The sequence below is a fragment of the Anas platyrhynchos genome, chromosome 25, assembly GCF_047663525.1.
Source record: "Anas platyrhynchos isolate ZD024472 breed Pekin duck chromosome 25, IASCAAS_PekinDuck_T2T, whole genome shotgun sequence".
NCBI lineage: Eukaryota > Metazoa > Chordata > Aves > Anseriformes > Anatidae > Anas > Anas platyrhynchos.
In genome coordinates, this window is record NC_092611.1 from 7499058 (window position 1) to 7525580 (window position 26523).

Genomic DNA, 26523 nt, shown 5'->3' on the forward strand with positions numbered 1-26523 from the left:
TTGAAGCTAAAGCTCATCCTCGTGCATCTGTCTCACGAGCCTTTTAATGTGTGTCTCACGTCCACATTTCCTGCCACAAACAAACAGATCCAAGTGGAAATCCAAAGGAAAGATGGAGAAATCTAGGCAAAAACCAATGGAGAACCACCCAGAAATGCATGATACACATTCTCCTTCCGTGCCGTTTCCCAGTTCCCCACCAGCTGCCAGCACTTGAAACCCAAGGCAGGTCCTGCTCCCGCTCCAGCCCAGCTCCTGGGGTTGCTGCCAGGGGAACAGAGGAGCAATTCCTGCCCAGCTCCCTTCTCGCTGCACTGCAAGAGTGTGAGACACCCATCTGGGAAGTGACAAAGCCACCTTCACAGACAGACTGCACAAAAATATTCTTTGGAAGTGTTAAAACCAGAACAATAGCAGTAGGGAAGGCGATAGGTCTGAGCTCGTGCACCACCCTTTATTCCTTTCCCCACAGAGCTGCAGGGCGGATGGCTCTGGGCATGCAGTTCCTTGCCCCATGGGCTTTAGTTTTATGTGAGGGCTGTGTTGTGAATGCAGGCCCTGGCTTGCTCACAAACATTTATCTCTGCTGATATCAGAGCTCCAGCTGGGTGTCAGGGTCAGCCGGTAACAGGTTTTCCCTTTCCTTTTTTCAGGGAGTTTATGGTTCTCCTGGGACGAAGTTTACTGCTCCCGGGGAAGGCAGATACATTGCAATACTCCTAGAGTAGGGGAGGGTAAAAGGGAAGCGATACGACAATAATCACTGATTAAAAAGGAAGAAGGAAAAGAATAAGAGCTAGTGGCAGGACTGCTAAATGCTGATCAATGCTTTAAGACAGCCTTTGATTTTTTTTTAATTAATTATACATTCCCTCATACTTTGTACTGCTGTTGATTTAATTGGACTCCTTATTTTTAGACAGCTACAGCGAGCAGAAGATAGGGTACAGCTTTCAGAAGCTCAGCTCCAGCCTAATTCAGCCTCATTCAATTCCACTGGGAGCAAAATCAGGCTACTGCTGAGCTCTTCTGAAAGCCTGGTGCTCTTGCTGCAGTTGAGCACACCAAAGGTTTATCTGCCTTACAGGATGGAATAATTTCCAAGCACAGGAATCCAAGCAGAACCGGGCTCAGCACCCCCAGATATCCCAAAACCTTAACGTAGGGAAGAATAAGTGCTGAGCAGCAGAAAAAGGTACCGAGGGCTGTGTCCTTCTAGCAGAATTTGCCCTGAGCCTCACTGCTTGCAGTTTATTTGCATGCCGACGTGCTTTGCAGAGACAAAGCATCAAGAGTTAACCTACAGAAGAGACGGAGAGGGGGGCACTGAGAAACATCTGTTTTCAGCATGAAATCAAGCATTGCTGCAGGTGAAAGGGATGCAGGGGGCTGGAGGACGCTCCTGCAAGCACACAATAATTCAGGTTTCCTCGAGCCTCCTTATCTGTGCTTCCCCAGGGGCTTTGTGACATTGCGGAGAGAGGCAGAGGTTAGCAGGAGCGGGCCTGTTCAGAGAATGGGGAAGGACTGAGGCCAGGGGCTTGTTACCTCCTGTGCCTGTACGCACACGAAGCAGCAGCTGCCAGCACTGGGAGCACGGGATCCTGCAGACCTGAGGCTGGGAGGCCATCGCCCTGAAATACTTGGTGATTTCCTCTCGCCATGGGATCCCCCAGACACATACATCTTGTCAAAATGCACGTTCTGCTCTCTCAGCTTCCCCGGGATAATCTTTTCCACAAAGCTTTCCCAGTCTATCTGCAATTGCAGCCATATAAAAGTGCTTATGTTGGTACAGTTTATCCCCTTTCAGCTCTAAACTCTGGTACAATGCTTGGGTTCTGCCTACCCTGATGAATCTCCAGCAGAAAAACGTGCAGAGCGTGCCTTGGCTGCTTTGAACCTGCTCTGGCTGTGAAGGACCAGCTCCAGCAATGCCCAAGCTCACAGAGCTGCATTTTGTGCACCTTGTCTGATGGCTGATGCTTTTCTTAGGACCGCAGCATTTCTTAGAGCTTGCTTCTGTAAGGATCCTCTGATGTCTAGTAGCAAGTAAGCTCACCTTAGTCTCATCCAGCTGGGCAATTCCTGAGGTTTCTTATGGCTGTCTGTTCTGTATCTATTCTGTATTTTATCTTTTTGCCTTAACCTCAGGCTCTCCAGGCCTGGTTCCTGGCTGGGGATGGCAAGGCTGTGGCTGGCTCGGGCTGCACACGTTAGGGCAGCAGCTCCCTGACTGGGTCTGCTTTCAGAAGGCAACGCTGGGCTGCGGGTTTCTGTTCTGTGAAATGCACTGGGGTGAGTTTGTCTCTTGGAAGAATGGGATTCTGGACTCCAGAAGGGCTCTACCACCTCTTCTGGCACACTTACACACACCATTTACCATCCGCAGCTGGGTATCAGCCTCTGAAATTTACAGCAAATCATTATTCTTAGCTAGTATCTACTATTCTCCTTTCCTGCCTACTTTTTACACAGCAGCTCTTCAATATTTATCAAGAAGGAAGCTTCCGTACTCACAGCAGCCTGCATAGCAGAGTAGTCTTTAAAACCAAGGGGACTTCACAACCAGTCCTTTTCCACCCTTAGCACCTGCCACTCATTTAATTTATAGCTCTTCTTCCTTCCATTCCCCAAGAGCCCACTCTGATAGGGTGGAGAGAGGGGGGCTTGCAAGCAAGGCTGGCGTTTTGCAGTGCCAGCACTGCAGGATGCTCCTCCCAGGCACTGCCTGTGATGCAGCACATTTGGTAGTGCTGCTGTTAGGGACAGCTGCTGGATAGCAGGAGCAGGAGCGGAGCAGTGCCGTGCAGCACGGCACAGATCGCCTCGTCAGCCTGATGGAAAGAAAGACCGAAATCCTATTGCCATTCCCGCTGCATTTACAAAAAAATAAAATAAAAAATGCACTTCGGAGTATGCTTTCAAGATAGCAGACACGCATGCAAACTAGAGAAGTTGGGGATCAGTTGTAGAAGATTTGCATCGTGAATAATTTTAGAAATACACCCCCACATCAGTTCGTGTACTCCAGTGCGGGGGAGAGCTCCGCTATGGAAATGAGATGATGCCAGGGGGGGTGTGTGTGTGTCTGCCTGTTTTACAATACCTGCCTGAAAAGATCAATCTGGATAACAAGGTCTGCAAGGCAAGCATCCAAGACTTGGCCTCCTACACAGCCCTGGCACTCGGATGAGGTGTGCCTCCACTTGGGAGATGCTTCTGGTAAAGTGCTAAGGCGAGGTGCGAGCCGTCCTTGGTGACTGGCAAAGGAAAACCGATGAGAAAAAACGCTTCATTCTCAGACAACACGTGTCGGCTGAAAATCTCGATGGTCAAAACCCGTGGCTAAAGGGTTTGCTGAACCTCCCAGCATTTAGGTACTTGAGCAATCCCAAAACATAGCCGTGTTGCTTGAGCATATAAACAGGGGAGGCAGAGCCAGGCTGGGTCGTGTCTCTGTCCTCACGTGCACAGGTACACAGCACAGGCTTTGCTCAGAAACAGCAGTGAGGATTTGGCCTTCTTTTTTCCCAGTCCATTGCTCCCGGTACCGGAGGTGTCAGAATTAAAATGATGGTGAAATTGAAATGATCACGGTGGGACTCACTTGGTCGTGATTCTCGGTGAGCACCTGCAGGAGCTGAGCACCCTCAAGGTCAGCACTGCGAGGCTGGCAGGTATCCAGCAGTGCACAGTACCTGCTGGATTTGGGAGCCCTTCGTTGAAGGCTATGAACTGGGTCAAGGAGAGCCCCACGGGGCAAGGACAGAGCGGGGCTGCAGCAGATCTTTGGTCGGGTCTGGTTTCTTGCTTTTTTTGGGGTGGTGGTGGTGGTTTTCAGTACAGCACCGCTCCAGCGAATACACAACCAGTTGTTACCTGCTAGCATCAAATCCCCAGGGCTTCAGAAAACTGAAAAAAGTTATTTTTATCTTGGCAAATGCTAAAATCCTTAGAAATCCTGCCTGAAGAAAGAACGGACCCAGAGCCTTGATTTGCAGTGACCTTCCAGCACGTGCTTTGCAGGAGAGCAGCTGCCATATGCTCGTACCTCCCTGAAGTGTCTCAGTCCATGCTTGAAGTTAAACATATGCATAATCACTCTGCGGTGGAGGGATGATTACTAAATGCAGGTACCAAGGTCTTCCTATTTTCCTCCTGCAATTCGCTTAATTATTCTGCAAGAATATGATCAGGTACAGGAATAAAGGCTACAGGGGGGACCGACAGGCTGAATAAAATCAGAAAAGTATGTGGGGAAGTATTGGGAGTGTGTGATAAAGTTTTCTCATTACGTTCTCAGCTCCTCCTTTATCTCAGTGTTTCTCAGTTTATCACAATTCTCCATTTCCTGTTCCCTTTTAGACATCAAACCTAGATACTTCATGTGGCTTTTTTTTTTAACCTTTCCATAGCTAATGGTTAAACCTTTCAGATACTCTTCTGTACAAATTCCAGATCATTTATCTGGACACGACAGGGAATTTTTAATACATAATCTGATATAATAGTCCTGCTGGGAGTTTATAACTTCTCATTGTAACTGATACTGTAACGGCAAAATAATTACACTGCTCACTTTTATCGCTTCTGACACCTGAAGTTGGTAAAGTGAGATAAGGCAGAGGTTAACACAGCGATACCTCATTCTGATTCAGGTATCCCACCTTACTTTGGTGTGCAGGACTCTCAAAAGCATCCACATTTGCCTAAATTTGCTCCTCTGACAACAAGAAGTTGAACAGGCAAACCAAAACCTCCATCACAGCGCTAGGTACAGCTTCACTTGAAATCCAGCAGAGACTCGCTCTAGCTGGGGACTACATGTTTTGAGGACTACACGTTTTGAGACCCACTACAGTTACCCACATTGAAATTCAGACCAGATCTTGCTATTTTTTTTTCTTTCTGATGGAAACTTTGACATTAGCCTCAGTTACTGCTTTAACCGCACACTTCAAACTCTCCGAGGCCAGAGACGGAGACCTCTGCGTGATGTCTCACCCAAGGATGGAGCCTCGAGCACCATGGTGCTCCCAGCCCCACCTGGGGGCTGTTTCAGCCCTGAGTCAGTGGCAAGTGTGCCTCACTCTCTGCTCCATCACCCCTCCTTTCCCCCACGTCCTACAGCACCTCAGGCTTCTCACCCGGGTTTCCACCCCAATAGTGGCCTGACTTGGACCTACCTTGGTGGCAAGAAACAGCAGGCAAGGAAAACTTGCTTGAAACATTGTGAAATAGTTGTGCTATTGAAAACAACCGAGCTTTAAAAAATTCCTGAACAGAGCCGTCTAGAGCAGGAGGCTATTTTGAGCGTCTCTTTTTGCCTTTAACCCAACTATCTCAGCACCCCACCCTTCTTCCTTCCACCTTCCTTAATTTCTTAGACTTCCTTCTCGTTGCTTTGCGTGAGGCTATTTTAGGTGTGGGATTCTGGTTAGCTTCTCGCTGGGCATCTACTTCTCGTTTTCTGTCCCTGGGCTTTGCCTTCTCAGCAAAGCTGCGGGTCCAGTGGTGCACACAACAGGTAGGATCCCCCCATCAGACAGAGCTCACGAAAAAAAAAGAAAAACAGCTGCCTTTCCTTTTAGTAGAAAATTAGCCCATCTCACACAGTGATCATCGTTAGGGGTTTATTACACATGGTCCCGTGAAGCCTTGCCGTGGAGCCCCCAGAGGGGTTTAATTGTGGTGTATTTTCCTCCGTCTACCAAGATGGAAAGGGACTGAAAGAGTGAATTTGGCTCTGCAGGCCCCAAGCTGATGCTCCACTGCCTTTGAACAAAAATCGGGGTGCTTGTTGCTTGCACATAGGTGGCTGGTACGCTACCAACCTCTGTTTTGTCAAGTCAGCACGTTCAGAAGGACCTTCAGACTCCCCCTTTGAGGATGTGCACGACACACAGACCTGAACTCTGGTCTAGCAAGAAGTTTGCATCTCAAGCTTCATCCCAAGACCCAAAGCGAGTAGCTCAAAGCTTGGTTTTCAGTCTTTAGCTATACCATGCTGGCGTTGGCCTGCATTATCCCCACCCATCTGCTCTCTGTTGGGCTGGGAGAACTTCCCCTTGTCTCTGGGCTTTGCTCTGGCTCTGCAGAGGATGTGTCAGCTCTCCGCTGGCTGACACCACAAGGCTCCCACCTACTCCTGGGAGCAGCACATCCAAACCTCCTCGCATCGTACCGAGTGTTAGTCCCAGAAAGTGAAGGCTCGGTGGCTGCAGGGCTGGAGTTCCTGGTACAGCCCAGTGTCACCGACTTCACAGAACAGCAGCTTGCTGGCAAATTGTGCAACTGCACCGCCCCCAAACTTCCTGTTTTGAAACCCCAAGAAGCTGGAAAATGTTAACACCGGCACTTTAAAGTGCTAGTTGTGGCATTTTTTTTTTTCTTCTTCCTAAAGATCGACATGATACTAAAAAAAAATTACGTACAGAGGAGTCGAGCGGGACTGCATGAAGGAACTGGGGGCAGAAAAGCAAGCACACGTCTCTGCAGGGAGCCCTGGGCAGAGCAGAGCATCCCAACAAAACCATGCCCTCCTTCCACGACTTGCTGCGTGATATTCGGCAGCTCATTCCCTCTCAGCATCCCACCTCCATGCATTAGGGTGTACGGGGTGCTCTCCATCACCGTGCCAAGCTTTTTGGCAGCAGGTCCCGGTGCTTCCAGCCGAAGGCGAGCTGTGCTGCTCCGGAGCGGGAGGCGAGGTGACAGATGGAGAGGCAGGTGCTCACAAAGCAGCAGCACCATGTGCCATCACCAGCCACCTGGCCCGTCCTCCCCTCCTGCAGATCCACGCTCTGCCCCAAAACCCAGCCGGGATGGGGAAAAGAGGCCCCAGCCATGGGAGGAGCGGGATGTAGAAAACAGACCCTGCAAATCTCTGTTTCACTCCGGCTCGTTGCTGTTTAGGAAGAGCAGTTAGAAAGAAGAAAGCATCGTGTTTGTCTTGAACACCGCGAGGGAACTTATTTATTTCCAATCAGCATGACAACTGCTTCCTTTTCTGGCTATCACTGCAACTCCAGATGGTACATTTGAGCGTACTCAAACCTCTAACTTGGCTCCATACAAAGACGTCGCCTTCCTGGTTAGCTAAAAGTGTATTAATAGGATTGGGATAAAAGTTCCTGCTCCCCTGTGCTGCGCAGAGTGCTTGAATAATGACATTTTGCTCATTGTGCAGCATCCTGGCGAGTATTTAAGCAAGGTGTTTGAAGGGGACGAGCCTCTGCTGAATGTGACTCAGTTGTAAACACCTTCTATTTGAATTCAGATTCATTTAGATTTGAGTTTCATTTAGATTTTCATTTCCTTTAGATTTGAATTTAGATTCAAATAGAAATTCTCAAATGATTTTGAATTAGACTCGAAATATCTGATTATTTCTGATTCTGTATTTGATTATTTTGTTAAGCCTCGCAGTTCTGCAACCCTTTAAGAGCAGCAGCCATTGCCTGTCTTTATCATCCCTACACCCTTTTCCCAGTGCTTGCTCTGCACCAAAAAGCTGCACTTTCCTCAATCTCCCAGCTGAGGTGGGAGAAAACTTAGGGCAACTTTTTGTACCTGGAGCTGCCCTAGGACTAGCAGGAGGTGACGGTGTGTGACCGATTCGAGCCAGCCCTGTCCCTCCGATGGGACCTGGTGGGGTGGCTGGCGACTGCATGGCCGAGCCTGTGCCTCACTTAAAAGCTGTGCTGTTATTGTTTTAAAGAAAATAATATCCTGTTTCCTTTCTAAACTGTGTATCTCTTGAAAAATGTTAAATGGCTGCTACATTCCTGTCTTTATCCCGGACACTTTTTACGAGTCTGTACTTCCCTCTCCTTGTGCTTTAACAAGCTGCCTAAGCAGAGGATTAAGGGAATGACTTAGTGCACATGTGCTAAAAAATCCACCTTCAAAATCTTACACAGCTTAAAAAACCAAACAGACACAGCCAGCCAGGCCCCCGCTCTCTGCACTTAAAAATAATTGTCAGCGTCGTGTGGTCAGCCTGCAGCTTGCCAGCTGGCCTCTCCTCTGAAAGAAAGAACATTTTAAGTGATGGAAACTAGAAATACATAGCAGCGCTTTTCCCAAACTGATTTCTGGTGGGGTTTCCCATTTCTCTCTCTTTCCTATTACCAGAGCTCGGCACTCAATGGCTGGGAGTAAGCAGGCACGGCTCAGGAAGGAGGAGGAAGGGAAGCACTGAGCCCTGTCATGCTGTCAGGCACCTTCTGTAAATATTTATGTGACCTACAGGATACAGCACAGTTTGAAATCTTGCAGTCCCCGTAGCCACTGTGCAGTCGTGCGGTTCCCTGCGCTCCTCTTCCCGTATTTCAGACGAGACGGGGGGCTTCATGTAGCTGGGATTTGCTCGTAGTGTGCACTGACCTGAACTGGGGATGCTGCACCAAACCGCGGGTACCTCTGCGGATCCCAGCAAACAGCAAGGAGCTCACATCTTGAGGATGTAGCTGTGATTGGAGTCACGCACTTCAACGCAACAAGGACTTTCTGTCCTCCATCACACGGGGAAAGCAGCAGAAGGATACGCTAAGGTAGTGCTTGGAGGACTGAGCTAAAGCTCGCTGAAGGGAAGAAAAAATATTCCCCCTGCCACGCGCTGATGCTACACTGATGTCTTCCTTGCAAAAATTCCTGGGTGGTTTTTTTTTGTTTTTTTTTTTCCTTACAAAGTGCAGAAAAGGAACCTACCCGCCCCCCCAACCAGGAACTTGATCCCTAGTGATATCTTCCTGTCCTGACCCTATTTATAGAAGGAAGGTCACCCGAATGAGAACAGAAACGGTATCATATGATTTTTGGTGACCAACTGACTTCTGAATATTGAGGATTCGGAGGAACACATTTGAATAGCCCACAACAAAAAGCATTTGAGCAGAACACCTCACCACGGCCGTATGTGCTTGTGGGACAACAAAGCAGTGAGTTATGGGGAACGTGGGTATTCCGACACCAAATAATCAACTAATCTGATGGACAGAAGGTTTGCTGGCAAAATCGTTCTTCAATGGGCAGTTGTTCATTGAGAGCCCAAAACAGAAACATTTCCACTATTGTGCTGTGAGCAGGAGAAACAATTGCTGAAAACTGCAAAAATGAAGGAACCTATAAATGCCGCTGCAGGGGCAATTTGGAAACGCAGACCAGAAAGCTGCAAATGTTACTGTGTGCAAAGTGTACACAGACTTAAAAAAAAAAAAAAAAAAAAAAAAAACAGACTTAAAAAAGTCAGGGTTGAAATAAATACATATACCTATCTGCATACTGTTTGCATAAATGCATATTTTATGCACTTCTCCCCCCCAGACGAGCCAAACTAAAACTGCTTATTTTATAATCCTAACAAAACCGCGTTGTGTGATGTTTCTCTATCAGACTCCTTTTGCATAAATTACGATCCGTAATTCCTCCCTTATCGTGTCAGGCAGCTTCAAACTGAACCTCCCGACGAGGAGAGCCAAGTTCTTCCATCACGTTTAACGCAGCTTCCAACAAATCTTTCTTTACACAGCTAAATATTTTATGGGCCAAAGATTCGGGGCTACTTGAAATGATGAATTCATCCCTCCGAGGGGTTTCGTTGCGGGCTAAGAAGTTTGTCTGGGCTCGAGGCACGCAATGAAAGGGAAGATTTAGTCATTCCCTTTCTTTTACAGGCTGCCTCCTTCCTTCCATTGCTCATTCACAAAGCCCTGGTGCTTTCGTAGGCAGACAAGCCGTAGGTGGATCTGAGGTAGAGGCTGCTGCTGGCGTTTGCTGCTGCCTCCGTGGGCAGCGCCGTGCAGCAGAGCAAGCTCCTTACACGCACAGGGGTCAGCAGCGCCCGCGGCAGGGTTTCCATCTCTGCTTATCACAGCAAAAGGAGAGACAGCAGAAAGAGGGAAAATTCAGCCCCAAGCAGCAGCAGGCAGAAGGGCGACCCCTTTATGAATTAGGCATTGCTTCTGGAGAACACGCGAGCTCTCTGGACCCGAGGGTTCAAACCTGCTGCGTGACTCAGCCTGCGCGAGGAGGAGGAGAGGAGGCTGCCCATGGTGGTGGCAGCAGCTCCGGGTGCCCCAGGGAACACCTCCGAGGGCTGGAAGGGCTCAGCCCTGGCAGCACAGCCTGGCTGTGATGGAGCCTGGTGAAACATGGGCACAGCCACACTCACAGCCCCAGCACATCAGCCGATCGCTGCCCTGGTATCACCACCCCGAAGCCTGCACCGTTTTTTAGGGATAAAATATAACGTGGGTGCAGGTAGAGATGCATCAAACAGGTCGCTCCTGCCCCTTGCTCTGGCAGCAACGTGCACCTTCCTCTTTAAATTGGGCTGGAATAAGAAAGCTGAGCAATTACAGAGGCAGGATTTCTGCGTGGTGCTGCTGAGACTGAAGGCTCTATGGTTAATGCATCATTCCCCATTACAGCCATTTCCTCTGAAGTAAATGGGATCTTGCCATTATGCTTTATGTTTATTGATATGCATTTCCTAGCTGAATTGACGTTCCCCTGTTGCTTTTTTTTTTCTACCCTGAAATTGCAGGAAGCCAAAAATCCTTCAAGAGTACTGAGTTAAATTCTGGAGCATGAAGAGCTGTGTGCTCCTGCATTAAGTGGTCTGGGGTTAAAACAGGCACCAGTTACACATTAATATGTGTGTTTCAGGGCAGCAACACCAGTCCTGCTAAGGGGTCAAGTGTTTAGCGGGGACACGTCCTAGCAATATTCAGCGCCGTGCAACCAGTGGTTCAGTGGAGGAAGATTTTCCTTGTGACTCGACTGAAGAGAGTCACAGGGAGGCTTTTGAGGTTGAACAAATCAAAAAACCCTTTGTGGTGGCTAAAATACCTGCGGTGCTTTTGGAAGGCACTGCTATTGGGATCTTCTTTCTCCTTCTCCAAAGGCTCCGTGCGCCCACCTGCAGTCGGCCGTAGCATCGTCCTCGCTTTCTGCTCCAAATTACTCTCACGTGCTGCTGGGCATCGTTAAAGGAGTGCCCTGTGCTTCATCTCGGAGGCAGCCTCAATTAAGAACGGGAGGAATCGGGAGGCTCAGGGGCTCGTAACGCTGCACAAAGCCTTTCACCTCCGATCTGCATCCAGCTGCAACGTTTGCGTGACCAGAAATGGTTGCTGTGCGGTGGCGGTTGGGTGGGCTCTGAAAAATAAGTTGTTTGCTGCCTTTTGCCTTTTCTGCTGCATCTGTGTCACCAAACCACTTCTTTCCACTAGCTGCAGTGCTACAGCCAACACTTGCTACCCAGCACGAGGAAATCTGAGCACCTAAAGCCGTAGCTCGTCACCTCATTGAGTGACCTGGTTTCTTCCGGAGCTGAATTGTGGCTCCCTGCTCCCACTGCACTCAGCAGTCGTGAAAACCAGGCCACTTCTTGAAGTGACCAACGTAGCCGTGACTGGCCTCGAGTGCTCAGCTTTTTAAAAGGCGATTTTGACAGCGGGGCACCCAGAGGTGGCTCCTCTCCCAGCTCTGCCTGCAAAGATGGGTATTGGGGAGGGATTTGGGGCATGCCCTGTTCCGTGCCTAACCAGGAGCTATCAGCCATCAACTTCATTCCCAGCGTTAAATTAAAAAAGAAATAAAATTCTCTCCATTTCAGGTCCCGTGATAAAAATATACCTCGCCCTTTGTTTGCTTGATGCAGCAGTTCCTCCTTGCACTGAAAATTAAATTGGGAAGGGAGTTTTATTGTCCCTGTGGAGGAGAGAGGCACCTATTGAAAGCACTCATGAACGAAGCATGGGGGGCCCAGCCCAATGTTTTCTGATGCCTTTTGGGGTCCTGCGAGTACAAAGGCAGCGGAGAAGGAGCTGCAGGGAAATCCAGCAGAGCTCCATCGTCCCGCTAGGTTGTGCTTGACTCCTTCGCAGCTCTGCTCCGGGGTCTGGGGAGAGCAAACAAGGAGGACAGCCAGCTTGTCTGCCCTCGCCTTGCAGCTGGAGAAACTGCTCCCATCAGGGCCAGAGCTTCTCTGACAGAACAGAGCGGGCTGTGATGTTGACCGTGCACAATGCATCCTTCCAGAAGGCAGGTGCCTGGCCCAGCAGCCCACTGATCTCAGATGAATGCTGGCAGATAAGGGCAGCAGAGCGGCTCAGGAGGAAGTATTTTCATAATCGCCCCTTTGCAACACAGCTCTTTTTTTTTTTTTTTTTTGCAGCATTATCTTTCTGCCTTCCTCTTGCTCTCCAAATGAACAGAAATATGTATATTCACGGGGTGGGGAAGCCAATGGCAGAGCCGAAACACAGCTGAGTCAACAACACGCGTCTCTGACCAAGCGGGCGATGTTTCGCCCTCCCGCCTGGTTATCAGAGGGCTTTCAAAAGTCAGCGCTGCACGCAGAAAGGGCAGCGGAAGCTCAGCACAAGCCCTGCAGAAGCAAGAAATGCCAGAGGGTCCCTGCTGCCCTAATCCTACAGCCAAGGCCCCGGGACCCTGCAGTCATGAGCCTTTTCCCTTCTTTGCACCCATTTTTTAGAGCCAACCCCCAGCACCTCCACACAGCACACCCATCCTATCCCTTGGGCCAGACACATTCCCTCTGGCTTCGAGATGTCAGCAAGCTTTCGGAGTTATTATTAGGCTGTAACACACCACAGTTAGTAAGGTTAGGTTAGGGCTTGAGGCTGCCCACTGGAAACTCGAACTTTTCCCATCCTCGGTCAGATTTTGTGTCGTTAACAGCAGGGCTCTGCCCTCAGCAGGAGCTGCACCAGGGCCTGGATGCGTTCCCTGCTGGCTGACACTGGGGAAGATGTCCCTGCCTCCTTCATTCATATCTTTTTGCTAAACGTTTCTGCCTGCTGGATTCTGGGTGAATTCTTCGTTTTGGCAGTCTCTGGCGTCACAAAGCTGAGCTGATCCACAGCTGCATTTCGCTGCTGATGCTGAGCATTTTGGAAAACTCGACTGGGATAAAAAGGCAGCGTCGCACTGGGTTGTTCTGCACCTGAACAACTTGCTGAACAGAAGACTTTGGTGCTAAAAGCTGGGGGAAAAGGGATATTGAGGCATCCCGAAGGGGAAAAAAAAAGCAAAAGAAGTGCACATTCATGCAATAAGGACTGAAGAGTGCTAGCAAATTTTGGCAGGTTCCTCTAACCTGAAAAATCTCGGCTTTGTGCCCCCTGGTGGCAGCTGCATTTCTCTGGTCCTCAGTGCCACTGCAGTGCCTGTACCTCAGAGCCAACCCTTTTCGTTTCCCTGCTGAGCCAATGCCCAGCGCAGAGGCCATTAGATGCCATTAGCAAGAAGTCTGCTAGAAGGTTCTTCACTATCCAGAAAAGCACCAGGGAAAATCCAGAGGTTCAGATAAATCATTGCAGGACTAGGCTGGCAACACATGGCGCACTTGGTTTGGATGCTCGGTGTACGGCTGTAATTATTTTAATTATCCTAGGCTTCACCCCAAAACTTGACTCAGTTTTTCTGTGAGTATTCACAATATGTAACCCTGCTTGGAGGGAGTTAAGGCAGAACTTAGCTCCTGCCTAATGTGAGATTAAAGATGTCTATCTTGCTCGGCTCAAACAATAGATGAGGCTATGTCCATACAATCCAACTGAAATAGCCTTTTTTTTTTTCTGCTTTCTTTTCAGACAAAAAGCACTGGCATCAACAGGTGGACGAAGCGTTCAAGCAGCATGCGACTGGTTGGTATGAAGTAATAAATGTTCAAAAGAGAAAAAGGAATCAGTGAATGGAAAGGCTACGATTTTAGCCAGTAGGATGTAAAATGTTATGGCAGAAGTTTTCTTTTAACAAGGGCACTGCCTGGAAAGCAGTAGCAAAATTAGAGAGCTATTATTTAAGTGCTGCAAATAAGCAACCAAGAAGCAAGCCTTGGCTGAGGGAGGTTGTGATCACACGTAACAGCAACAGCAAGGTGAGAGGAGGAACTGCTGCTCTCCACCCTGGTGCCCAAACACCAACCCGAGAGCCACCTTCGCAAAGATGTTGAGCAATTTCCAGCGCTTTCCCTGCCGTGTTTTGTACCTCTAATGTCAGAGAGGCAGAAGCAGTGACGGAGGGTAGATCTTCAGAGCCTCGGTCTGAAGCTACAAACCCATTTTGTGTGTTACTTAGGAGCGGTAATGGGCTGCAAGAGAGACAGCGCAGCTCTCCGCCTGACCCTAAGAGCTGATTTTTTCCATAAAGGGAGAAGGAAAGGGAGCGAGGACAGGGCAGGCTGATTCTGCTGGAAAAAAATATAAAATAAACATGCCTTTGTATGTCCATCTAACACTTCTTTCTCCCCCTCAGGCTGTTCTCCCATGTGGGTGACCCATTCCTCGATGACACCCTGCCCCGGGAGTACGTCCTCTACCTGCGCCCCACCGGCCCCCTGGCTCAGAAGCTCTCCGAGTTCTGGCAGCAGTCAAAGCAGATCTGTGGGAAGAACAAAGCTCACAACATTTTCCCACATATCACCCTCTGCCAGTTCTTTATGGTAAACCAGAGCTCCTCTTTTTGCTGCCTTCATGCACGCATTGATGAGCGGCCCTCACCAGGCTCGGGCTGGAGGTGCTGCACACTTTGTTCAGTCGCTGCAGACGGGTTTTTGTGCTCGGAGTTCGGGGGTGTTAGGACCAGAACTGTCTGATGGCTGGGCTTCTCGGGGAGGGAATTGGTTTTTTAGCAAGGTGTTTTCAGGGAGGAGCAGCAGACCAAATTCTTGTAACCTCCAGTGACTGTTAACATGGGAATAGGCAGCACTGGGGTGAGGTTAGGAAGGCTGCTTTGGGGCAGCTGATCCTGCTTCAGGGGCAAGTGGGGGACAGATGATGCCTGACCCCTATTTCTGTGACCCGGGGCTTTTTCTACCCTTCCTGCTCATCCACCCAAGCCCTTCCTTTCTCTGAGTGCACCCAGAGCTAAGCACAGGCGTAATGCAATGGTTGTCCTCTTTCCTTCGGCAGTGCGAGGACAGCAAGGTCGATGCTCTCACTGAAGCTCTGCAGGCCACCGTGATGCGGTGGAAGTGCAAATTCCCTGCCCCTCTGCCTCTGGAGCTCTACACATCCTCGAACTTCATCGGGCTTTTCGTCAAGGAAGAAAGTGCTGAGGTGCTCAAGAAGTTTGCTGCAGACTTCGCTGCAGAGGCAGCCTCCAAAGCAGGTGAGTGACTGCAGGCAGGCAGCGAGTGCTCACAGCTTGGGCAGGGCCTGGGCTCGGTCTCGCAAACCCTTGCAAAGCTCCCTCCCCAAGAATTAACCCCAGCACGAGTGGCTCTCCTAACAGACTGCTCCTGAGGAAGAAGAGAGGAGAAGATGAATAATTTTTTTCCTAAAAGAGCTATTCCCAAGCCAGGCTGATGTACCAGCCCTGATACAGGGCTCCTTTCACTGCAAGACGCTACATTTCTCTTTGCCACGCCAGAAAAATAATCCCAATCGGCTGCATTTTACTGCACTGAGGTATTTTGCTCATGCCAAAAACTACATTTATTATTACAAAAATATATATTAAGTGACCACTCACCCAGCACGTAGCCGTCTTTGTCCAGCTGTGTAATTTAACTTGAGATACCGAGGACTGTGATGCTGCATGGCATGAAAGCCCACACTCCTCTCAGAGTGGCCATTTCAAAGGTCATCTTTCTCACTACCCTATCAGTGCTGTGATGCTTCGCCACGACTGGGCAAAGGGAGAACACCCAATTAATGCGATACACACAGGGAGCTAAATGTCAGGGCTGCCCACAGAAAGGCAGCGATACCTGCCAGCTACAGAAAGGGTGGCCTGAGGGCAAAGAGCCTGAGAGGAGCACCCTGCTGGGCGCCTTGTTTGTCAGAGCTTTTTCAGTTTAAAGATCACCTCGCACTTAGTCTCAAGTGTTATCTCCTGAAGGGGAAGTTGACATTTGGCGGTTCCTTAACCTTTCAGCGAGACACAGCCCGTGAGGCTGAGCGTTTCCTGCTCCTTTCGCTACCACGAGCCGCTGTCACAAAACTTTCCTCTGCCTTTGGGTCTTTGCTGTGTTTCTGAGACGCACACCCAGGGCGAGAAGACCCGAGGTGCCCTTTCCAAACCTCGTGGCCCAGCCACAACACCTGGTCCTTCCTTCTCGCAGGGTGATCCCGGAGCTTAAGTGCATCAAGACACAGCCACGGCCGAGCCCCTGAATGTCTCCACCTAGACAGGCAGCCTGTGACACCGTGCAGAGCAGCTCCAGGCGGCTGCCCTGGTTCAGAGGAAGAAGTACAGAGGTGTCGTAGGTTCATCCCACCTCTGAAATGCACTGCTTCTGCCTAATGGTGGCCTAGAACTTCCCTTCCCTTTAGAAGAGGGAGGAAATAGTCGTTAGCATTACAAACGCACTCCGTACCCCAAAAATGCTGACCCAGAAGAGAAGGAGGCACCAACAGCTTCCAGCAGACTTCGAGCCCTGCAACAGCTCCAATTCGGACCCAACTGGTCACTTCTTCCTTAGGAGAAGCTCTTTGCTGCATTGCAGTCCACATTAAAGTCTCTGGGGCTTCTTCAGAGGTCCATAGCTTGTTTTTTTCATGCTGATCAAAAAAAGATGGATGAGCTCGCAAAGCTACCCCTGGCTGGCATTTGGAGCTCTCTGAATAGCTGCAATTCTGACTGAATAATCAGTCAAATTTAATTGCAATTTTTGGTTGAATAAGCAGGAGTAAATTACATGCAAACAATGTATCCTATGATTTGCACATCCACTGGGAGAGTCCCAATGTTTCACATATTTTCACCTTTCTGCTTCCTTGACTCTCTTCCTAATATAGGTTTGTTTGTCTACAGGATCATTTTGTAATCAGTCAGTAATTATCTTACCAACTTCTGCTCTCAGGATTTTGGAACACCTTACCCTCAGTGGGTGAACTGGTAACCCAGTTAATGTCCAGAAAAAAAAAAAAGATTTAATCAACTTGCATGAATCTGTAAACTCCATGGATTTCTGATATATATGATAAGAGAGAAGAGAGGAGGGACAGTAAAAATTACAAATTTACTTGCTTATTTTGGAGAAAGCCTCAGCTGCCAATGAAAGACTACCCCTTACCTGGAAAAGTCTCTTTTTTCACAGAAGACACAAAATTACAGTAATTGCTGTCACACCATCCAGAAACCCCTTTTTTTTTCAGAATGCAGATGAGTTTTTAGCACGGATGCCTTGTCTACCACCCGGGTGTGACTAAGGATTGAATCAGGCCGCAAATCCAATCACTTGACCCCAAGGTACAACATACATAGGGCACCCATATCTGACTTCCCCAAAGCCTTTCCACAAACTGACCTACAATTTCTTCCACTTAAGCTACCTCGAGAAGCTCTGCTCCTGTTCAGAGGTGACAGACACCCTTACGCCTTAGAAAAGCTGCTAATCTTGGCAGTTCCCTTGTTGATAACCACCTTCTTGTTGCAGATGTTCACGTGGAGCCCCACAAGAAGCAGCTCCACGTGACGCTGGCCTACCACTTCCAAACCAGCCACCTGCCCACGCTGGAGAAGCTGGCACAGAACATCGACGTCAAGCTGGGCTGCGACTGGGTCGCCGCGATTTTCTCCCGAGACATACGCTTTGTGAATCACGAGGTACGCTTCCTAGAGCTTGTTTCGGTCCAAAAAGAAAGAAAAGAAAGAGGGTCTAGCAGAACTGCAGGCTGTTCCAGCTGCATTTGTGGCTCAAATGCAGGTCGTGAGCTGACTGAACACAGATAAGCAGCAGACTACCCAGACATTAAAGAATTTCCATTACTCCATGAGAACACATCTCCCATATGTCACCAGTCAGCTGGACCAACAGACCATCTCACCTGTTTGGCTTTTACTCATGCCATCTAGACTTGCTTTCTCCCTCCCATCTCATTTCTTGCTTCTTGCAGGAATGATTTCCTTCTGGATTAATTCTTTCTAACAATGACTCTCCTCTAAGCTTGCTGTAAATTGTCCTGGCCTCTCCAGAGCCAGGCCAGTGTATCTTAACCTGAACCCTAGCCATCAATCACAGCATTTGGTTTCATCAGCCAAGAAACCTTTACCTTCCTGGCCTAAATACTTTAACTACTCACGGATTCTACAGTTGCAGTGCCTAAGTCTCTTACTACAGTTTTCTCAATATTGTTTTCCAACACAATATACAAAAAAGAAAAAATAGATTTTGTAAATTGGGACCTTGGGCACAGAGAAATTACATGTGAGACTTGTCCCACCTCCCTGTAAATACCCCCAAGCAGACACCTAAGCCTGAGCCAGTCACCCGAGGCTCCCTTCGCAGTCAGTGCAGACAAACAGGCACCTCCACAAGAGCATCTCTGTCCCATCTGAGATGTCTGTCTGGGGATGAGATGAATCAACTCCTGGAGGAGGGAACCTCCAGAAGCTGCCTGCTCAGGCTCTGGTGGCTACCTACACTCCTAAGGCTGGGGTGATTAATCCACCAACACGCACAGTCCAGAATTAGACAAAGAAAACCTGCAGCAAAGTGGGAAACGGTGATTTTAGCCCAGCACACGATACACTGTGGAGTAAAAAACTGCCAGAGCTTCTGGAGAGCTGAAGTCTCTCGTGCACAGCTCTCTGACCCTGCCCAAGCCATTTATCCACGCGTGACAGCCTCCTTTCCTGTCCAAGTGTCATCTTGGAAGCTGCAAGCAGTCAGCACCGCCACTGATCCCGCAGGGAGCTGCTGCTGAGAACCAGCTCCCAGCTTTGCACATCGAACTCCAGGCTGCCGTGTGTGAGTTTGGGCCCTGTGGGATCAGGTGACGGTGACGAGTTTCCATCCTCCTTTCAAGATACCACAGATATCTGGAAGGATTGGTGAGCAAACACTGACACCAGCAGCAGATCAGATCATGGTTTGTGTTGGCATGACACCGTTGCAGAAGTTAGACTGGCCCAGGGACACATTTGTTCTCCTTTTAACTGAGAGCCTGCTGCAGCCACTGCCATTAATTTAATATTTAATATGTGGGGATTAAATTTAACATTTAATACATGTGGATTCCTCACGCCCTAGTGAGGAGAGGATTACAGAGTTACGTTCACTGAGCTTTGCCCCACTTTTTAACTTTCTCACGTTATGAAATACAAAGAAAAGCAGGCAGCCACAACTCGGTACTTCTCACACCTGCACACACAGCTCTGGAGCCTCGTGTCACACATTCAGAGCTGCTGTCCCCCTGACTGGCTCTACCTCGATTTCAAAAGCAGCAGCAATGACAGCTGCTCTTTTAGCACAAGCAGGTACAGCGACAGTGGCCACTGACCACGAGAACCATGTGAATTCCAGTTCACAGTGAGTTCAGTTCTGTTTTTAACAGACCACTTTAAGCACATGGTCATGTTTCTGCTCCCTCTAAAAAGCCATCCCCTCCTTTCCCTTCTGGTTATCAAAGACGTGGCTGGAATCAGAGGGAGGAAGGAGTCAATACCAAGAAAAGCTTTCCAACACCAAAGAGTGGGAAGTAGTAGAAATTTCCTCCAAGTGAAGCTTTCCTGGACAAAGCACAAAGTGATGCATTTTAAGGAGAGCTGTTTACACCTTGGACACTTTAAAGGTTTGGTACAGGAGCTCTCCTGCCCTACTCTGCTGAAGATTCCCTGCCATTAACAACCCTTTCATTCATTTGTGCTTCTGTTTCTCCCCCAGACTCTGCAAGTGATCTATCCTTACACACCCCAGAACGATGATGAACTCGAGCTGGTCCCAGGGGACTTCATTTTCATGTCACCAGTGGAACAAACCAGTACAAGTGAGGGCTGGATTTATGGCATTTCCCTTGCAACTGGCTGCTCTGGGCTGCTGCCCGAAAATTACATCACGAAGGCGGATGAATGTGGGACCTGGGTGTTTCATGGGTAGGTAAAGCCGCTCAGTTCACTTTCTGTCATTGTAAAAAGGGGGCTCAGCAGCCAGGATCTCACCTGAGCAAGTGAAAAGTCTCCCAGGGCTGCTGAGAAGGTCGCTTGGGGAAACACTGAGCACACAAAGCCCCATCTCGTGAGCAAAGGGAGAGCAGATGCCAGCCCAGTGCATGGGACTGGAGGGTGATGTGGTTTATTTAGCTAAGACATTGCAGCAACTCTTACTCACAGGATCGCTGCAGAGCTGGAGCAGATGGGCACTGCAGAGCCACCACTGTGTGGGCACCTCGGTGGTGGCAGCAGGATCAGGAAGGTTTAAATCCGAGCATTAATTTGGGAGGCGAGGTGTGTATAATTCCAGGAGAAAAGGACTGGGGGTCAGCAAGGTTTCTTAAGATACTTAGCAAGGCTTCCAGAAGTGGTTAGTCGCCTGCCTGACACTGGCTTCAGCGAGAAGCTCGTTCTGAGCAAGGTTCTGCCTTGTTGCCTCTTGCTTTTGGTGGGAATTAGTCAAAGAGCAGTAAAAACCTAGTGCTTGAGCTGTGGTCTGGGCACTCCTGCAAGCCCCACAGGGCTGTTTGCATCCCAAAGCACCTAAAGCCATCTGGAGAACAGGGAGTAGTTTCTATGCAGGAGCACGAGATGACAAGGGGAGCAGAGAGGCACGTTCCTGCCTGCTGGCCCCCTGGCAAACAGCACACTGATCCAGTAACTCTTCAAATCAAGCAAAATGCAGGAAACAAAAGAGCAAAACTGACGTGCAGCCTTTGTCTGTGTCTCATCAGGCTTAGCATGCGTCGTGGTGAAGGGCAGATGGCAAGCAGACACGGGGCAATTGCAGCTTGCAGGCTGGCCTCCAGATGTGGCTGTCACAACCACTGCCCTTCTACAAACCAGTCCTGCTTTAACCCCAAATCCTACCCAACCCAGAAAACTGCCAGGCAGGGACAAGCATAGCAAGAGGTCACTCCTTTGCCCCTCTTGCCACAACCAGTCAATCAGCAAGTTTGTTTGAAGGCAGGACTTAATCCAGACCCTCCCATCTGCAATCCAGCCAAATTGTCCTTTCTTCCCCTAAAGTTTGCCAGCCAAAATAGCCTCAGGTCCACAAATAGCGAGGCGCCCTGCTCTAGTGGATTTTGCTTTTCTTCTAACAGTACCTGGAAGGGTTTTGAGGCCTAGAGACTTAGCATGGGAAAGAACTATTATTGCAGCAGCGACCAGAAGGAAAGCCAAACATTTTGTACCTCCAGGACTGCTTTGTCTCCAGGCAAGCAAAGAAAGGAAATGCCCCTTCCCTGATCACCACTAAGGACTATAAATCAGGAACAGGAGCATGCAATACGGTGCATTTATCAAAAACGTTATTACATACCCGGAAACAGCCTCGTTTTACACAACAGCTTCCCGCGGGGAATATTAGGTTACAGAATGTCATTTGGTCAAAACAATAGAGCGAGCCAAGGACAACCTAAGCCCCACTGACACCCAGGCCAAGGCATTCACAGCAGGATCCTCTTGGTAGGAATAGAACAGAGCACAGGCACCTTCATTTCATAGACGTGAAAGAGAGCGTGGCAGTACTCACCAGGGCTGCAGGGGAGCTGCTGTGGTGGGGGAGATGGGATCCAGTTGGCAGCCTTGGCACCGAGGATGCTGCGGCTGGTTTGTGCCACCCCTGTGCACACAGCCATGTCCAGCTTCATCCCTGCAGAGGGAGAAAGAAAGAAAGAAGAGCCATTGAGCTTTCCCTCCTAGGCACAAGAGACTGCATTCTTCAAGTGAAAATCACGCATTATTGAGCTCATCACGGAAACACAGCTCACTCCGGGCTGCAGCACGCTGCTTGTACCACGCAGGAGAAATGACAGGCAAAGTGCTATTCTGGGATGTTTGATCAAATCTTGCATACAGCAAAGTAAGGTTGCCAGCACCTTACTGGCTTTTAAACATTTCTCCTGAGAAAGGTTTCCCTGTTTCACTACTCAAGGGATGCAGAAGCTGAATCCTGGCCTCTGCAGGACGTGGTTTTATGGCTAATGTCCAAGTGGTGCCTCAGGAGCTCTGCCCAGCACAGACCTTGCACTTCACAGAACAAAACGCCATCCCTGCCCTGCAGCAAGGTCTGGACCTCGGCTGCAGACCAACAGGTTGCCATCACCAGGAGACAAGCCTGGCGAGCCTTTTAATAGGGCAGAAAGGGCTCTGCTCATGAAACCAGGTTGTGTCTTGAGAGACTCCACGGCTGAATTCTTTCCCTGGTTTCTAAAATCGGAGTGAAATCACTTCTGTTCTGCAGACCCCAAGGGTTTTCCACACACCTAAAGTGCACTTCTCAGCTGGCTGTGGCACTTCCTGGTGTGCTTTCTGCTCGTGCCAGAGATTGGAGCTGCTAGGGACAATGAGGGGAAACATTTGGTCTCTGATCAGTGCTATTGCTTGGAAAAGAATGGAAGACAAATTGCTTTAGTGTCCCACACAATGCAACCCAGATCCTAAGTCCGGGTAACCCCTGCCTGCCATCCCTGCAGGAAGGGCGACGTTAAGGCACCGAGCAGTGCTTTCAGGTCCAGCTTTAGCTATGAGGTTATGCAAAAAGAACAGCTGATTTCCTGTTCCCTTCTTTTTTTTTTCCATGCTAAGAAAGCTTCAGAAAGCAAAAAGCATGAACCAAAGGTGCTCATTTGGAAAGCTGGACTTGTTTGCTCTAAATCTTAGGACCTGAGAGTCAGTGACACTTGGTGGCTGCTCTGCTGCTAGTTCTGAGTCCTGCAAGTGAAAAATAGCCTTCTGAAGCCAGCACTAGACTCTCCTTTGGGGTGAAGCTGGCTAGATTTGTACCAATGACACTAGATCTGTTCTGACTGAGCCTAGGAGGGGACCTGGCCATAGGCACGTTAGAAACAAAACGGTTTTTCCCTTGTATGATATCAAGCTGGAAAAATTCTCCTGGTAGCAGCCGAAGCTACTGGTGGGTTGAAGCAACTGGGAATGAATCTGAACTACGGATCCAGTCTGTATAGTATATTTTTATATATATATTTATAAATCAAACCTCCCCAGCAAACCGTTGAATATTTTCTAAGCTGCTTTCCATGCCCGTGAATTAGTGGGCTACCAAGTCAAAAGCAGAAATTCTCCACCCTCGGCACACGGAGCCCAGAGGAAGTGGGAAGCCCAGCGAAGGCACACACATCGACCGGCCCCACAGAAGCCACGAAAACCAAGCACAAAACACCATGGGTCTCTTGCACATTTAAAGGCATGTGGCTGAAGGAACCCTGCTATCTTTGTATCTGTGGACCCAGCGCTACCCAAAAGCTAAAACTTGCCACGATTCCCTGCGCTGTTTTTCCATTACCAGCAAAGCCAGAAATAGTCACCTCCTCCACCCCCAAATGGCTAGAAGCACTACAGATATTACACAGCAGGCTATTTCAGCTCCCCGAGAGAGGCCAGAGCTATTCCTTGCCCCTTTAATAAGCCTGAGAAATCAGGCTTGGTGCAAGGAACAGGGGGGAGGAAAAAGAGCCCGAATTTTTCAAGCCGTATTTGTGCCTCGGGAGGTTTTTTCCCCACTCTGTCTCCTTCCCGTTCGCTTTCCCTGGGGACCCCTCTCTCCCAGGCAGCACCGAGTGGCAAGGCAGAGGGGTCTTCTGTGCACAGCTGAGGGCTGGCAGTGTTGTGCCATGATAGAGCCTCTCTCCATCCTCTGCTCCAGCACCTCCACTCTTCAAAGGGCCTTTTCTCCAGGACACGGCATGTTGCTGAGAGCCGGGAAGAGGCCAGGCACCTCCCTTGCCCCGTGCAGAAGACAGAAGATGTTGTTGTCTGTTTGCCAAGTGGAGGAACCACGAGCCTTTGGGAAAAGCTCCCGAGCAATGACCTAGCCTGAGAAGATGACTAAGCTGAAACAGCTTCAGTGGTTCCTCTTCTCCAGCAGCATCAAGGAGATAGCACTGGAGTCAGGCTGGTGGCTCTCCTCCAGGCACAGCAAGACGGTGTGCCTTTGCCTCATCACCATTTCCAGTGAATCCTAGCATCTATAAATAAATAGCACAGCATCCACGTCCTTTTGGTAAGGGCTTAGAGAGAAATTAAGTCTCAGAAATTGTGCAGCAGCTCCTCAGGGTAAAGGGAAGACAGGTAGCCAAACAGATCCGTAATAATCTCTCAGCCAGCGTCCTTGGAAGACCGTCACGTGGAGAAAGGAGAAAAGGGCTGAGACAGGAGGGGGCTGGAAGCAGCGATGCGGAAATGAAGACAAAGAGCTCAGGCTCAGGATCCACTTTGTGCAGTAACAACGTCGGGAAGAAACTCAGATCCTTCTCACGCAGAGATATTCGAGTGGCTGGGTCGGGGAGGATGCATCTCCGCGCAGCTGGTCGCACCCGCGCCCCAAGCTGACCACTTCACACAGGGATAAAGGTCTGGTTGTGCTCCCTGCACAGGGCTGAGCTGCCCTGGGCTTGGCACATGCTCATGCACTCGCACAGCTTCTGGATCAGGGGTGGCCTCATCCTGCCAGCTGGAAGCGTGGTCCGAGCGCAGCTCTGCCCGCAATCTTTCAGATGGACAGGCTCCAAGGAGGAGGGTTAGACGGGATTTCTCACCCCAGCACCTGGTAGTATTTCCCTCAGCTTATCCACAAAGATCTCCTGCCTGTATTTAACTCCTCTTCAAGACCTACCACCCCCGTTACACCTTGGAGCTGCACCCTGCGTAACCCGCAGGGGTTTGCTGCCCTGACCCCGTTGTTCTGCCTGCAGCTGGGCAGCGAGCTCCCGGAGAGGAACCCTTCCTTGCAGCAAGCTCAGCTCTTGCTGGGAACACTGTGAATATAAAACAATCACATTTATAAGAATCTCAGCCCTAGAGGATCAGGTCTGAAAGAGCACGGGGGGCTGGAGAGGTTGTCTGCTGCCACGGGGCTGTGCCTAGAGGCTGCGGCAGGGCTGCTGCTCCTCGCTGTTGGATGGGGCTGGCACCCACCTCCTGCTCCCCCATGCAGCATCGCCACCTGGCCGAACAGCCGGTACCTCAGTCTCATCCTTGCACTCAAATTCCACCAGATAAGGGACCGACAAAAAAGCAGACGACCTATTTTTGTTCCTTCGGTAGAGGCAAGGGTCTTATTTTAACAGCTATGAAAAACCCCTCGGAGATTTTATCCCAACTAGGTGCTAGTCAGGAAGCAACTTCTGACATTTTTAAGGCACTGCAAAGTGCAAGCAAAGGCAACTATTTCTGTCAAAGCCAATGACCATATACATTAACTGACAAGTTTTTTTTTAATGACTAAGCAAATGTAGCCCATACGATGCATGCAAATCAGCAGAGGGTCACTGCAGCTTCTGTAATTGCCTGTCAGTTTACTCCCCAGGGTCTTGGGCAAAGTCCTTGAATGTCTGGGCATGAGAGCTTTGCTCAGAGAGCATCACTAGATAAGCATCTTGAAGGAGAATGGGATCTATTATCTCCCTCTGGCTGCATTTAACAGGAAGCACTGGGGAGAACAAATTCCCACTGTAGATGGGAAATGGAATAGACAGCACTGAAAAATGCAGAAACCACCGCCCAGACTGAACATGCCACATCCCTACAAGACAACCCAAGCTATTTTGTGTGCTGGAACCCTGAGAAGTGCCCAGCATGACAGGCAGGGCTGTGACAATATCTCCTAGGCAGTGAAGCACGGGCATTTTCCTTCCTGCTCCCAGCCAAAACAAGAGGTGCCGTTCAGCTGGTAGCCAGGGATTCTGCACACCCATTCTTTCCACCCCACAGCCCGTATCTTGTGAGTACCAAGAGGGATGTTCCAGTTTTATTTACCCTTGGAAATGGACCCCAAAAAGCAATCTTGCTTGCAGACTACAGGAATGTCCTTGCTGCAGCCTGAGGGCATGAAGCAGTCCCAATGCCAACATCTTTCTGGTTTTGGCAGGTCTTACTCGATTCTGAATACTACATCCTCCCCGTCCCTTCAAGCTTTCAGCGACGGAGCTCTGGAGAGAAGGCCGCAGGAAGACCAGGGGCCTGGGGACACGGGGCCACTCACCATCATCTGCCAGAACGTGCAGGTAGGGACCCACACGCACACCCAAATCACACACACTTTTCATGGCAAGCCTCCAGCAAACGTTTTTTTTTCCCCAAAAACTTATCCTCTTGTCTCCTTTCGCTGCCTGCCTTGGAGGTCTCAGCTTACAGTTCTCTATGAGCTTTTGAATGGTGCAAAAAACCACGAGCACAGAAGACATCGCTGTCCCTAAACCTGCTCTTCACAAGGAGAGGCAGGGCCCCATCCTCTGCTTGTTTTAGCAGTTCTCTAACAGCCTAAATACCGACTTCAGAAGAGTTTCCTGTACCTGCATCTGCGCTAGGCTTAGAGCAAGGGCTGTCTGGCCCTGAGTGCTGTTAGTGAACCAAACCTCAGAAAAATACTTGCACTTTTACGCAGGTCAAACATCCTGTCATTTCTCTTCCAGCCGCTGAGAATAAGCAGTCAGCCAGGGCCTCAGAAGCGCTGCCTTTTTGTCTGCAGACACGGGGAAAGAATGGATGTCGTTTTTGGGAAGTACTGGTTGTCACAGTGCTTTGATGCCAAAGGTGAGTCAGCTCCTGCGGGTCTCTCAGGCTGCAGGTTTAGGGAAAGGAAAG

General features: G+C 49.5%; 2 protein-coding genes across 3 annotated transcripts in view; one reads left to right on the plus strand and one right to left on the minus strand.

The window, feature by feature from the left end:
- The window catches only part of UBASH3B (ubiquitin associated and SH3 domain containing B), a 66333-nt gene that overhangs the window by 26658 nt on the left and 13152 nt on the right, over window positions 1–26523 (plus strand). The window contains exons 2-8 of the mRNA XM_027444139.3: window positions 13629–13682; window positions 14293–14479; window positions 14949–15147; window positions 17420–17589; window positions 19649–19857; window positions 25808–25943; window positions 26352–26472. Of these exons, the coding sequence (XP_027299940.1) occupies window positions 13629–13682; window positions 14293–14479; window positions 14949–15147; window positions 17420–17589; window positions 19649–19857; window positions 25808–25943; window positions 26352–26472 (1076 nt within the window). The remainder of the gene's footprint in view (window positions 1–13628; window positions 13683–14292; window positions 14480–14948; window positions 15148–17419; window positions 17590–19648; window positions 19858–25807; window positions 25944–26351; window positions 26473–26523) is intronic.
- Window positions 1–26523, minus strand: part of BSX (brain specific homeobox) — a 94037-nt gene that overhangs the window by 11173 nt on the left and 56341 nt on the right. The window contains exons 5-6 of one of the 2 annotated variants that reach the window (XR_011804862.1): window positions 21452–21571; window positions 15144–16541 (exon numbers count right to left, since the gene is read on the minus strand). The gene's annotated coding sequence lies outside the window, so the exon portion shown is untranslated. Of the gene's footprint in view, window positions 1–15143; window positions 16542–21451; window positions 21572–26523 lie in introns of those variants that run through there. The other variant, XR_011804863.1, reaches the window with a different exon arrangement.